Source organism: Notothenia coriiceps, unplaced genomic scaffold (assembly GCF_000735185.1).
Source record: "Notothenia coriiceps isolate Sejong01 unplaced genomic scaffold, NC01 NC01_scaffold00018248, whole genome shotgun sequence".
NCBI classification, from domain to species: Eukaryota; Metazoa; Chordata; class Actinopteri; order Perciformes; family Nototheniidae; genus Notothenia; species Notothenia coriiceps.
This window is the reverse complement of record NW_011350949.1, coordinates 331,102-345,907: the sequence shown is the minus strand read 5'-3', so window position 1 is coordinate 345,907 and position 14,806 is coordinate 331,102. Positions and strand designations below refer to the sequence as shown.

The following is a 14,806-nucleotide window of genomic DNA, read 5'->3' as shown; positions in this document are numbered from 1 at the left end:
TCAAAATGTTTAATGAAGCGATGTCGATTTATGATATCCTAATCACATAATTGATATTATTAGTATAAGGTATTCAGATAGCCACAACCCAAAAAAAAACATAATACACAGAATCGTAGGAACATAAAACATATCAGCAGAAATAGTTTTTCTTTATCTCCCTGAAAATGTGAGCTGAAATCCTAAAATAAAACACTTCTCAGATAAAACAGTTGTTTGGTGTCTGAGTGGGAGCTCAGGGTTACTGTCCCTATTCCTTTCTATAGTCCAACCTATATCAAACCTATTTACTAGTGATGTTACGTATTGCGCCGAGGCTTCGTGTGTCGAGTAATCCCCGAAGCTTGTGAAGCTTGTATCGAGGCTTGTATCGTTTTGGGCCAGTGACGTCATCGATGACAAACGAAGCCTCGCTGCCTGTCGATACCACGTGACTGCTTCAGGAAGCGATTCAGATCGGTTGAACCGTTGAACCACAACGCTCATAATACCCATGGATGTATAATAAGAACCATATTTACCCTTCCTGTACCCGGGGCCCGGTGACACGAAGGAATCAAGAGAGCCCAGACCCTCACTTATATAGAGGTCGGAACATGTCATAAGTATAAATGGATACAAGCATAAATAAATGTAGGAATAAAAACATGAATAAATACAGGAATAAATATGATCCAGTGTTTTCAGTGAGATTCAGCTGGAAAGCAGTTGACTCATGACCGCAGGGTCCCTGGTTCAACGACTGAACAATACTTATTTTTTGTTGTTTATAAAAGCTACAGCTAAATGAGATAATGTAGTTAATAAATGTATTCTTTGATATGGTTTCGCCTTTCTCAGGCTACAACATGGTTACGTTTACGAATATTATTAAGGAATACAAATCCCTCTTTGCAATGTTTACCAGCCTCCTTAGGCTTTTCAATCACAATCATTCAACTGGAATAAAAACAATATTGTTAACATGAAAATGTGATTTTATGTTCGTTGTTTAGAGTTATTCTAAGGCTTTACTAACACTTCCTAAGGGAACTCAGTATGAGATAGAGCACACTGTTGAGATGTCCAATCTGCCTGTTTTACACACTTTGACCAACAGGGGGTTTGTGTTCAAATCTTTATACAGTCTATGGTTCAAATGAAGCCCATGATGAAGCCTCATGAGATGAACCCTTTTGCTTCATAAGGCTTCATTTCGCCATCACTAATATTTACGATGTGAAACATCTTCATCAAATTATAAATCTGAAAGAAAATATGGCATGATGATTACACATTACTTTCTGTCAGCCCTACAACAGGACTCTTATTGTGAAACTTAAATGTAACAGACGCGGTCCTTTTATTGTGAAGTTTAACCGGAAGTGTTAGGATTGGCGGCTCGACTACGCTCCTCGGCTAGCACTCCTCAGCTCTTTACGGTCCTGAAGCTAAGCTAGCCGAGAGGATGCCGTCGATGGAATACGACGAGTGAGTGCTATTATAAACATTTCATCATTTCTACTTGTGTGAGAGGTCTTTATCGATACATCTAATGTTGCTTTTCAATCTGTACTTTCCAGCTCCAAGCCCAGCTGGGCAGACCAGGTGGAGGAGGAAGTAGATGAAGGTAAGGAGCTAACATTAGTTAGCTTAGTTAGCTAAAGCTAGCTCCTCTCTTGTAGTCCTGTGACCGGAGGAGGAGGCCGGCTAGGCGGCTTCAACTTCCACGTGGTTGCTGGCTTTAATACTAGAGAAAAAAATAAACGTACCTGTGTTGTATATTACGGGTATATTATGTTCGAAAGGCTAGGTTATTACGTTTGCGTCACTGACATACAATAATGATTGTATTGATGAAATGTGTAGCTAGTCGACATATGCTAGACAGTGACGTAGGCAGTGTCATACACTGCTAAGGGCAAGATGGCTAAAAGTTAGCAAGATAGCCTCGTCCCAGACCTTTGTAATATGTAAACATCTATGAAATAAACTTACTAACAGAAACGTGTCACTGTCTTTATAAGCATACGCATTTTCCGTTTGGTTGTAAAGCAAGTCCTAGATTAGTTCAGAGCTGGAGATGTGATGAAGAGATGTGTCCTGCATTGCATAGGACAGTGAAGTGTCGCCAAATAAACGTTTTGTTCATTTTGTAGTGGACCAACACATGCAAAGCCTCTTACAAGAGTGCATCGTTTAACTTTTCCCTCTGGCTTGTCTAACTTGACTGTATATTCTTTTATCAGGCACACTACCCCCTCCCAAGGAAATCATCAAAGGAAATATTAAGACCATCACGGAATATAAAATAGATGATGATGGGAAGAAGTTTAAGGTAAGTTGAGCTTCACTAAGGTATACATTCTTGCATCTGTCTAGATTGTTCATAATGCTGCAGTGCTTTGACAGAATAACAGGCTTTGACATCTGCTATAAGCAGGGGTGCACACAACTTTCTCAGTGAGGTACTCAGATGAGTACCTGGAGTCAGTGTTTGGTACTCCAACTTCCGGCTCCCTCAAAGTTCCCATGAAGCCCTCTGTATCGCGAATATCAGCGGGTGGGGGTGCTAGTGGAGTATGATGAAGCCCTCTGTATCGCGAATGTCAACGGGGGGGGGTAGTAGTAGAGTGCAGAGCTTCGTGACCACAGAGCGTGTGAACGTTGTGATCAGCTGTTTTAGCGCAGTGCTGCTGTACAGGCCGACGTTAACAGCAGCCCTGTCTTTGCACACGGAGACCGACTCCGTCGTCCGGTGATCTAACCGCCTTATGGAAAAGCTTCACATATACATCGGTACGCAAATGCGCTTTGTGACACAAGTGACGGTACGCATTTCAGATTGTTGCCGCGCATGCGTACCTGCGTACCACTTATGTGCACCCCTGGCTATAAGACCTTATGGTACAGAGGAGTTCATTTCCCATAAAAAAGGATTTGTATGGTTGTAGACTAATTCATGAAAATGCTGTTAAAATAAGCTGTACTGTAATAATCAAGTAGTCATCTAACTATACACGTTGGTTCTCTTCATACGTTACAAGAAATTGAATGTCAATTGAATAGAAATCGGCAAGATAAATTAAGAACGTTTTTTTTTTGGGCACAGTTGTCAACTGCTTATTTTTAATAATTTTGAACTGGAACTGTCATCGCTATGAAAGAGATTATATAATACTATACAAGCTTTAAACTGTAGTACCGCAGTAGTTTCAACACAGAAATACAAGCATTTTGCTTCTTTTACATATTAAATGGATTTAGCATTCCTTGCCTATTTGTCCCCAAGATTGTGCGGACCTTCAAGATCGAGACAAGGAAAGCGTCAAAAGCTGTTGCAAGGAGAAAGGTTTGCATTTACGTCTATTTGCCTTCACTTCGAATTGATTTAGATTTTGGGTTAGGTCAGGGTCCATATCTGATATTGTTTTATTGTTTCAGAACTGGAAGAAATTTGGCAACTCTGAGTTTGATGCAAAAGGTCCCAATGTTGCCACCACCACAGTCAGTGACGATGTCTTCATGGTGTTCATCTCCAGCAAAGAGGCAAGTATGCTTTGGGACTTATAAAATGTGGTGCTGCTGCTTAGTGATGTGTTGAGGACCACATAAAACATGCTGAAATGCATTAATACAGTATTAATTTGTTATTTTCTTGGTTATGCTTGTTACTGAGTTTCTCATCTTACCTCTTGCAGGACTTAAATGCCCAAGACCAGGAAGAGGATCCCATGAACAAATTGAAAGGACAGAAGATTGTGTCTTGCCGTATTTGCAAAGGCGACCATTGGACCACCCGCTGTCCATACAAGGACACCCTGGGCCCCATGCAGAAGGAGCTGGCTGAGCAGCTTGGGCTTTCCACAGCAGACAAGGACAAGCCTGCTGGCTCTGGTACATCCACACGCTATTCAAATCATTCAAATTTAGATCTGTCATTCCTGATCCACTTGGTTTTTGGACCTTTCTAAAGTCATGACTAATATGGCCTGTTTCTCCGTTGCCCCACCAGGAGAGCCTGAGCCGGCACAGCCTGCGCAGAGCAAGACTGGGAAGTATGTCCCCCCGAGCCTGAGGGATGGAAGCACGCGGAGAGGGGAGTCCATGCAGCCCAACCGGAGGGGAGGATGTACGTTAAATCAGAATTTCTATATGCCAATTCTATACATAAATCATGTTTCATCAACAAAGCTTTGCCCATTATTGATGATGTACTTCTGCCCCCAACAGCTGATGACAATGCCACTATTCGTGTGACCAATCTGTCTGAGGACACCCGCGAGACGGACTTGCAGGAGCTCTTCAGACCATTTGGCTCCATCTCCAGGATCTATCTGGCCAAGGACAAGAATACTGGGCAGTCCAAGGTCAGTGCTGAGCCTCAACAACACAAACACACCTGCTATTTACAAAAACAATCGACACTGTAGAGACTATTTTGACTGTAGTGGTCACTCAAAGTATGTACTATTGAGTTTTCGCAAAGATGACAATGACCATTTTAAACATTTCTATTTTATATAGAAAACTCTACATTTACAAGTGCAACTGTACTAAGAAATAATCACACAAAATAGAATTTAGGAAACAAATGGACTAACTAGTAGAGCAATAAAAACAGTAGAACCTTTTTTTTTTTTTAAATGTTTCTCTGTCTTAATTGCATGTAAGCTGGATGTATATAGTCTTTTTTTTATATAGTCTCTTACTTGTGTTTTGTTTGAAGATAATTATGACCTAAACATGATGGTTATAATTCAATAGAAATGATAATGGTCAGAAACACAGCCGGTTACAGTTGTACCATCGATCAACCGCCCACTTTGTTCTCTGCAGGGATTCGCCTTCATCAGTTTCCACCGCCGGGAGGATGCAGCAAGAGCCATCGCAGGAGTGTCAGGATTTGGATACGATCATCTTATTCTCAATGTTGAATGGGCCAAGTAAGTAACTTCAGTTTTGTCAAATAAGTGTTACATGTGTTTTTGTTTTTTATTCTTGCTAACAACCTTATTTATTTCTCTCTGCAGACCGTCAAACAACTGAGGATTCCATCAGAATATATTCCAGGATGACGCCAGCTTTTATGGTTTTGGTAAAACATGGCTATTACCTAAATAAAGAGAATCACAATTGTCATCACCATTTCCTTGTTATTGTTTTCTTCTAGTGTGCACATTTGTAAGCAGGCTTTACTCTTACTGAACTTTCACTTATAGTTGGAGATTAAGTAGACCCAACTGAGAACTGGCAAAAGCAGAGTGTTTCATACACTCTTTTTAAAGGAAAGGGAACACAGATTCTTACCACTCAAGCCACAGAATGCGTCTGCTTTCTGTTCTGCATTGTAATACAACTTATTCAACTCTGAAGATAGCATGTATTAAACCTCAACCTCAAGCAGAACTTTGGGTGAGCAGTTATTGAAAGAGTGATTTGTTTCAAGCCATATCAGTACAGTATTCTGACTGGTGTTTCATTAAATATAAAAAATGTGTTTGATTCAACCAGTTAAGACCAGACAAAACACTTTGGTAAATCAAATCTTTAAAATGTAGGTAGCATATTTCCTTTGAAACAGTGCTTATTGTGACATACTGGTATTTAAGACAGTAACAGACTGCTGCATTGTATTTATTGTAGTCTTAGCTGTTTTTCCCTCAAGATCAACAACTCAAAGTACTACCTGCTCATCTTTACATTACTTCAATAACACTTTAAAGCAGGGGTGTCAAACTCAATTTAGTTGTGGGCCACATCAGCATTTCTGGCAGTGGCTCAGTCAGTAGGGGCGCTGGTTCAAGTCCCCGAATAGACCTAAATATGGATTGTGCACTGCTACATGGAGAGGTCCCAGTTCACCTCGTGCCTTGCCGTGGTGCCCTTGAGCAAGGCACCTGACACCCTGCCAGTTCCCCGGGCGCTGTGCAATAGCTGCCCACTGCTCCTAGTACTAGACTCCTGGTACTAGGATGGGTTAAATGCATAGACTGTGTATATATACACTGAACAAAAATATAAATGCAACACTTGTTTTTGCTCCCATTTTCCATGAGATGAACTCAGATCTAAAACATTTTCTATATACACAAAATAACCATTTCTCTCATATTGTTCACAAATCTGTGGTAGTGAGCACTTCTCCTTTGCCGAGATAATCCATCCCACCTCACAGGTGTGGCATATCAAGATGCTGATTAGACAGCATGATTATTGCACAGGTGTGCCTTAGTTTGGCCACAATAAAAGGCCACTCTGAAACGTGCAGTTTTGCTTTTCTGGGGGGGTCCGAAAACCCTAACCCTAACATGTCACCCATCTCCTTCGCATAGAGTTGATCAGGTTGTTGATNAATATTCGACCCCCCAAAAAATGGTTAATCGGTTAACCGAAATGTACATATCCTATAAAAACAAATTGGGTAAAAAACCCTAACCCTAACATGTCACCCATCTCCTTCGCATAGAGTTGATCAGGTTGTTGATTGTGGCCTGTGGAATGTTGGTCCACTCCTCTTCAATGGCTGTGCCAAGTTGCTGGATATTGGCAGGAACTGGAACACGCTGTCGTATACGCCGATTCAGAGCATCCCAAACATGCTCAATGGGTGACATGTTAGGGTTAGGGTTTAACCCTAGGGTTTTCGGACCCCCCCAATAAAGCATAACTGCACGTTTCAGAGTGGCCTTTTATTGTGGCCATCCTAAGGCACACCTGTGCAATAATCATGCTGTCTAATCAGCATCTTGATATGCCACACCTGTGAGGTGGGATGGATTATCTCGGCAAAGGAGAAGTGCTCACTATCTCAGATTTGTGAACAATAGAGAGAAATGTTTATTTTGTGTATATAGAAAATGTTTTAGATCTTTGAGTTCATCTCATGAAAAATGGGAGCAAAAACAAAAGTGTTGCATTTATATTTTTGTTCAGTGTATATAAAGGTTAAATGCAGAGAACTAATTTCACTGTGCTCTGCATGTGTGACCATTAAAGAGGGTTTCATCCCTCCTTTTCTTCCTTATGGAAAGGGCCAGTTGTAACTTTAAGACTATAAATATATAAAATGTATTGGATTATCGGGTAGAGTAAAAACTTAATTAACGTCTGAAAGCAGAAGTCTAGGGAAAATAATTGCAAGACTCTTCAGTGCGCATGTCACAAAATGAGATGCATTATGGGACATGTAGTTTATAGACAACGTGCTTCTGTAAAGCGGCATCTAACCGTATAACAAACATATTCTATTCTTTGCACACTCTTGCGGGCCACATACAATTGATTTGGCCTGCGGGCCTCAAGTTTGACACTCCTGCTTTAAAGGATTAATGCTTGGATATACTCAATGGGAGAGAAAACAAAAAAATATGGTTGTTTCAAAAGGTTGACATTTTCTATTATTGATGCCTTGTGTTCTGCAAACTGCTCAACCTTTAACATTTTTGTTAATCCATATATCCACTGTATGCCCACAGTTTGAAGCTTAGATTATAAAGAATCATTAGGCTGTGATTAACTCGGGTCACAACTCAATTTTTGCAGGAGTTAAAGTTTAAAAACGAAATGTTCTTGCTACTTTGGGGACTAACATCACACATGAAAACAGATGGGGTTATTAAATCCACACGTCTAAACTTCCAAATCACAGCCAATTGATGCACTGTGTAGGCAAGTAGGTATTGTGAAACCCTTCTTAGGATATTTTTGAAGTGAGAGGTCAAGCAGTGTCTGTAAATGTGGATAATCAGCTCTTCCCAGTTCACTCTAGCTGGAGGGCAGCCTCTTAAAGACAGCAAGGCCAGGCGGGGATCACAGACTCATGCAAGTCACAAGTACATTTCATAAGAGCTTTATTTGAAATATTACACATATAAAAACTACATACAATTTGATCCCAAATGAAGTGTACCTTTCTCAACACAATGATTAAAAGCACAGTTTAAAAACAAACATGGAATGGCACTGCACTGAATGTTCATGGCAGCCACTTAGTGACGCAGTTAAAAGCCAGATTATTTAAAACAAATGATCCCTGACACGCAGCATCAGGTTTGTTGAGCAGATCTCGCTTGAAATGGAACCGGGGACTAATCAGAGGCCTCCATCTTCTCTTGTTTGACAGTCTCTGCAGAGAAGGAAAGGTGATAAGGATTTATGCATCTTCACTTGTCAGGTGAATCATGGAAAGTTACATTCAAAATGGATGGCTCACCTGATGCTTGTTCTTCTTTCAATCTCTGCATGACACACTTCTTAAGCTCCAGGCCGATGGCCCTGGAGAGGGGGGGGGGCACTGCATTTCCAACCTGGCAGAAACAACAACAACATTTGGCATTCTGTTGTAGTTTTGTTACTAGCGACATGATAAATGCAATTCCAAAATGTCCTGCACGTGTCTCCTTGGTCTACTCAGAATAATTACTGACCCACAGCATTTGGTGGTCTTTAACCAGACCTTAAGCCCTGATGAACAGCAGGACACACAAAACTGAGCTGCCGGTGTCATTTAGGAACCGAAGGATAAAAAAGAAGACCATTTCCCAACTGCCTGCTTTAAAGGAAAGTTACCTGTCTGTGTTTGTCCAGGGTGCTTCCAAAGAAGCGGTAGGTGTCGGGGAATCCCTGAGAGCGAGCACACTCCCTCACACTGACCACTCTGTGCTGCTCAGGGTGCAGGACGCGGCCCTGAAAACAAAACACGCTCAGATTAGGATGCAACTACAGGATATCTGATCCAGGGCTTGAAAGACAAATGCACTGACGTCTTTTTGTAAAATGTCCATAATTGTAAAAATGTTAAGCAATTTCTGATATTTGGGTAACCCAGACAACTCTTAATTTGACAGAACTCAGTTTTTTGTCCAATCTACACAAAAGGCAGGATGTTTCAAGGGAGTGTATTTATAAATGATTTTATTTATAGAAAGTTGAGGTACCTGCTTGCCCATGGGTTCGGGGTTGGTAACCGTGGTGCTGAAGAAGCCGTCCCACTCCAACCTGCCGTAGAGTCCAGCCCAGTGATTGTGGCGGTTCCCGGTGTGGGGGAGACACCAGGGGATCAGGGTGTTAAACTGCCGGTCTGCAGGGTCGCAGGGGGTCCCTACAATGACAAACATGATCAGAAATGCCTCCACACTGCAAATGTAATCCTTAATAAAGTAGTAAACACAAGCTCTATACCTGCTGAACACGCGCAGACCCCTCTGAGGGCCCCGGTGCTGCTGCGGCCGTTCTTTTTATCTGGGTGCGCGAAACGCAGTTTCTTGGAAATGGTGCCATCTCTCAGACGGACCTCCATGTTGGGCAGGTCCCTCCAATCAGAGCCCGGCGCCAACGGGATGTGACGCATTCGCCCTTCAACCAGAGCACTCATGTCCTGACAACAACAAAGAGCTCTTGTTACAAACATAGCTTTGACATACATTTACAGAAGTAGGATAACGTTACAATCCAACATTAACATCAAGTTAAGATGAATATTTATATAAAGAGAGACAGCTCACCTTGCAGATATGATCTCGGAGGATTGGCTGGTACTGAGTGCCTCTGATCTGCCTCTGGAACCAGGACTGAGGCTCTCCGTTGTAGGAAATCTCCAACGATGCTGCACCATTGCGGATCTCTGGCAGGTCCGACATGGTGTCTCTGACGGTGATGGTTCTGTAGATTCCTCCATTACCTCTGTAGACAGAACATTACATTTAAATGTATGATCTAGAATTACACTAAAGAATAGTACTGTAGGGGAAGTTTTCATTACCTTGTGACATTACTGACGTATTTCTTTTCGTCCACCACCACGTTGAGAGAGCAAGCTCTAGGAGCGAACACATGCAGCGGCTCAGGGAAGCGAGGCAGCTTCTCTCCAGGAGCCGCAGCCAGGACGATGGCCCTGCGGCGGGTCTGAGCAACGCCGTACTGACCGGCCTGAGGAGGGGGGGGGGCGTTCAGCACGTTAGTGATGGAGCAGACTTCTGCAGTCATAAACATTGGCATACAGGACTATCTTTTTCATTAATCTGGATGGGAGATTCATTGGTTAGTCTGCTTCTATATGACATCACATATACACAGTACGATCCGCCATCAGCCAGTCAAGTTGGGTCGGTCCAAAATGTGATCACTTTACAATTAGACCATTGTGTGTAATCTAAGCATCTGATTTCTTTGAGTTATGGCCAAAGATGTTTTGGGAGGTCACAGTTGCATTGAATTTAAAGATGGCCAAAGGGGAGGTTTGTACACATTTGAAGAAATTCCCTGTTGGCTTCTACTCAGAATATGAAATAGTCAAATACATTAGGAGTTATGAGGCACTGTGCTGATATGCTTCGCTGGGAGGTTTACCATGTTAGAGGGAAAGGCATCCCCGGAAATGCCAAGAGTCAGAAGCACAATTTATTTTGAATGTCATTAAGTCCAGACCGGAAGGAAAAGCGTCCCTATAGTCAGACCCACCTGAAGGACACCAAAAGTACACTGGTAGCCCATGCGCACAAGACAGCGTAGAGTCAGCTTCAGAACCATGGAGCTTTTAAAGGAGACGAAGTTCCTCACATTCTCAAGCAGGAAGAACTTGGGTCTGTAGTAATCACAATAGCTGCAAGAAAGGAAAACGCATGTTCAAAAGGTGCACTTACTGCTGTGAACTTCATGTCAACAATACATCTCAAATGGTCAAGATGAGAATGTGGTCCGACACTGACCTGATATAGGAGACCACGAGCGAGTTCTTGAACTTGGAATAAGTGCGAGAGTTGAAGCGGTTCATCCCGCTGAAGCCTTGGCAGGGAGGGCCTCCACACAGCATCTCCACGTCTCCTTTCCGGGGTAGTTTCTGGCCGAGAGAATTGGTCTTCTCACCAGACATGACCAGCTTCAGCAGGACGTTGCAGTCCTCAGTGAACACTGTGGTGCCGGGGTTGTTGAGCCTGAAGGCCTGAGCGGCGGGCTCCCACATCTCTACGGCCCACAGAGTCTCATTCATACCTGAAACAAACCAGCAGTCGTGTTTTCAGCATTACATTGAAGGATACAATTACAGTTGTCCATTATTTTATGCGTGTGAAAATGGGTGGCACAGATCCAGCACTTACCAGCCTGGTGGAAGCCTTCAGAAAGGCCTCCGCAGCCGGAGAAGACGTCCAGCGTGCGGTACTTGGGCACTTTAAGTGACTGTGCGTCATTCTGAGAGTCCTGAGGCTCCTGTGCCGCTGCAGCCTTTCCTTTGCCTTTACCTATAAAGTTGAGCATTTTCAGTGAGCAATATTGAACAATATTAAGATCAAGGAATCTTTTTCTTTTAATTTAAATCAGGGATTTTCACCTTTGCCCTTGCCCTTCCCTTTGCCTTTAGTGACAGCTGAGCGAGCATGATTTGGAGGGTCTTCAAAACCTTTTGTTTTTGCGTTATAGGCCTGGGAGAGCGGTACATGTATAAGATCAGACACATCATTGAAAGCTGTTTTCATATATCATTACAGTGCAGCATATACAGTGAATTCATGCAATGTTAATTGGATATTGTAGCTTTGCGTTTCCTCCCTATGCAGTGTGAACACCAACATGCTCGCAGTAAGGAGAGTTATTTAAAGATATGCCAACTTTAACAAATGGAAAACAGAAACAAATATGATCAAATGTACCTCCAAGAAGTAGAAGCGGTCAGGTCCACCACTGGAATAGTCCTGGACTGACTCATTTAGGTCTTCTGAATATTCTACTTGACAGCGGCCGAGCACCTCAGTCATGCTGACCGTCACCTCTTCATCACACCAGTACAGCTGATTGATGTCTGTGTGGTAACTGGCTTTGACTCCTTTGTGAGTGTTCTCAGGCCTGGGAGAGGATTCAAAAGCTAGTTCATTCTGAGAAATCAATTGTTACATTAAAAAAAGAAAAAAAAGAACCCTGAATCAAAACCAATTTAGTTGCAATTTGTTTTACCTGTAAAACTTGTAGAGCCGCAGTTTGACCTCTGAGGTATCGGCTTTCCCGTTGCTACGCCTCTGACAGAGGATCTCCTTGATGCGACCGATGCGGAAAGGCTCTGGAGCATCCTGGTTGGATCCCTTGATGTAGTCGGAGGACTTCCTGTAATATTCTGGATACAGGTCCTCGTCCACATCCTGTTTCCTATGGGAGCGCTTCACGGGACTGGCTGGCTTCACACTGAGAGTCGAGAACAGAGGCAGCGAGTCTCGTATACAGGTTTGTAATTGTACAAGTTTGAGTATATTAAACATTTGGATTGCCTTCACTCACCTGAAATTAAAAGCGTCAGGATGCAGGTAGACGCCGTCTCCCACCTTGAACTGATCCCCCTTATAGCAGGCCAGGGCATAACAAACCTTAGAGTCATGCTCCTTGTCCAGCAGGGGTTCAAACGCACGAGGGGTCTTCTGTTCCTTTTGCTCGTTAATCCTAGCACAGCTGTGACAGAACCTAAGAGCGAGGGTGACAAATCCACAACGAAGGGTAAAAAAAACATGACAGAAAATAAATAACTCGTGCAAATACATGTGGTTGGTGCTTACCCGAACTTGCAATCTTCTGTTGGATTGGTCTTGGGAGGAGACTCAAAGCGAGCGTAGTCTGTGTCATACCAGAACTGATAGAAGAAACTCTTCCCGTCATCCTCTATCACCTTGATTTCCTCATCCATCCCCCCCTGATCAAATAAATAAATAAATGTGAGCATGAGAACATGTATGAGAAAACATTTCAAATGTTCGTGCAGTGAAGTTAACGTACCTCCATAAACCAGTTGTCAGACGGGGCCCTGTACATGACGTTAACTTTGCCTTGCACATAGTTGAGCTGCATGTCCTCACACTCGTCCACAAGCATGAGCTCCAGCGGGTCAGAAGACTCTCCCAGCACGGTTTGAGTCCCACGAAGGAACCAGTGGGCATGGAACATCTTCCCAGTGTGGTCCTCCCACAGTGATGCGATCCTGACATTAAACACAACATTAGATGCATACGAGCCAAAGTTACAAAACCTTATCATAGTCCATCAAGTCTAAAGATGTCTTACCTTGCCAGATAGAGGGGCACTGAGGGGTCTTCTGAGGAAACAGAGACACAGTCGCCCACTTCCAGCTCTTCATCATTCACACAGATCTTCCTGTAGTATTTCTTCTTTCCCTCGGTCTGAAGGGGGTTGGAGAAAAATACATTTAATATAAAACCACAGCGCAAACAAATACTTAGTTACTTTTAGGGATGGGGCCGATCCGATCCAGTATCGGTATCGGGTTCCGATATCAACGTAATTCACGTATCGGAAATTTCCGATCCATACCCCTAGATTTCCGATCCACACATTATGCTGAAAAGATTCTCCGTGCACGGTTCTGGTATGTTGCTTTGCTACTGCAAGATGTGGAATGGATTTCCTAAACGGGGCCATCTCAGTGATCACAGTAGCCTAGGCACGCCCCCGTTCAAGAATTCCATGCCATAGTTTGCAACAAGCAAGCAGTCGAACGTTGAGCGGTCTGGTCTCTGGCCGGGTAATTAGTGCTAACTATTTTGTTGCTAACTATCAATATGTCTGCTGTATGGCAATACTTTTCTCTCGATTCACTGCAAAGCAATACAGCAACATGTAATGTTTGCAAAGCCGTTATATCCAGAGGTGGACGCTCCGTTGCGACATACAATACTACAAACCTAATAAAACACCTGCAGAAGCACCACCCTAAAGTCAACATAGCGTTTTATAACTAACACAAATACATTTACGCCGGTCCTAACACTGGCCAATTAATAAAGATGAATGACGAACAAGTAAGATAGAATAAACAGATAAATGACATAAACACTACTCTGACTTGTACTCAGAATAGACGTTACAACTTCTACAGACAGTACAAAGAAAAAACATTGACGGTCAGACGTCGAAAAAATAAAAAAACAATGGCGACGTTTTCTCACAACCAACAAGTAACACAATGTGCGGTTATCACGTCAACCAACAAGGCTTTAATAACATAACAATAAATTGAATATCTTACAAATCCTTCGCGAACACCGACGCTATTTACTAAAAAAAGTCAGATAAAAACCAGAAATACATGGATTGAAAGTAATCTACAACGATGATCTAACTATACGCCAACAGAAAAAAACATCACAAGATAATTGGAAAAAATCAACAAACATAACATAACAAATTTACAATACTACACCAAAACCAAACCAAACTCGACAACACCATACAATAAACAACCAACCCCAATCAAAATTGAACCATACAACACGGCAACAACAAAAACAATGGTAGAAATAAACACACACGAAGCTAGCTAGGCTCCCATTCGATTAAACCTATCAGACACCAGCCAACCACCAAACCCTATCGGTCATGATAAGGCTGATAGCATGTCGTCAGAACTCTAGACAGCAGGTTACACTATGGGTCCGCCGAACTCCTTCATCTGTTTCGGGCGGCCATACGGACCGCCTGTCCTTCCGTGAATTCATCTCGACAATCGGATCGATTGGCAGGTATTTCGCCTATCGCGGGACATGAAATACTCCTCTCCGTATGTACAGTAGTACAAATGACCGAATTGTTTGATGTGCGTTCGTCCTAGGCCGGCCGCCTTCTTGAAGATAAACCAGCTGGTGACACTTACAACCAGTCAGCCACTGCACCGTCAAGCATGGAAGCAATAAAGAAATCGAAAGTCACAGACCACTCCTCAACATGGAACAGAAAGCTTACTGACCATCTTCACCGTATGACTGGAGATGTGCTCTAGCTTGATCAGACACTAAGTCGGGAGAGGCCGATCTTGAGTAGCACGGAGAAATCC

General features: G+C 42.8%; 2 protein-coding genes across 2 annotated transcripts; one reads left to right on the top strand and one right to left on the bottom strand.

Moving 5' to 3' along the window:
* Positions 1 to 1,356: 1,356 nt before the first annotated feature.
* On the top strand, positions 1,357 to 5,127 carry eif3g (eukaryotic translation initiation factor 3, subunit G). The gene is made up of 10 exons (XM_010777474.1): positions 1,357 to 1,470; positions 1,563 to 1,609; positions 2,229 to 2,317; positions 3,272 to 3,331; positions 3,424 to 3,528; positions 3,681 to 3,876; positions 3,995 to 4,111; positions 4,213 to 4,349; positions 4,819 to 4,925; positions 5,013 to 5,127. The coding sequence occupies exons 1-10, from the start codon at positions 1,448 to 1,450 to the stop codon at positions 5,026 to 5,028; spliced, it is 897 nt and encodes a 298-aa protein (XP_010775776.1). The 5' UTR covers positions 1,357 to 1,447; the 3' UTR covers positions 5,029 to 5,127.
* Positions 5,128 to 7,815: 2,688 nt separating this feature from the next.
* On the bottom strand, positions 7,816 to 13,157 carry dnmt1 (DNA (cytosine-5-)-methyltransferase 1; the record flags this gene model as incomplete). The annotated part of the gene is made up of 17 exons (XM_010777492.1): positions 7,816 to 8,107; positions 8,195 to 8,288; positions 8,551 to 8,667; positions 8,919 to 9,082; positions 9,163 to 9,358; positions 9,486 to 9,663; positions 9,743 to 9,909; positions 10,441 to 10,582; positions 10,689 to 10,971; positions 11,079 to 11,219; positions 11,309 to 11,399; positions 11,628 to 11,820; positions 11,929 to 12,153; positions 12,247 to 12,426; positions 12,519 to 12,652; positions 12,736 to 12,937; positions 13,021 to 13,157. Coding segments are annotated over 17 exons (2,682 nt in total), but the record flags the coding sequence as incomplete, so codon positions are not given.
* Between the last annotated feature and the right edge of the window lie 1,649 nt (positions 13,158 to 14,806).

What these genes read in the sequence shown, in the direction of transcription:
- eif3g (XM_010777474.1), top strand. Translation starts at nt 1,448, where the DNA reads ATGCCGTCGATGGAATACGACGA. An exon ending in CCGTCGATGGAATACGACGA is followed by an intron (nt 1,471 to 1,562) that starts GTGAGTGCTATT and finishes TGTACTTTCCAG; the next exon opens with CTCCAAGCCCAGCTGGGCAG. An exon ending in AGAATACTGGGCAGTCCAAG is followed by an intron (nt 4,350 to 4,818) that starts GTCAGTGCTGAG and finishes TGTTCTCTGCAG; the next exon opens with GGATTCGCCTTCATCAGTTT.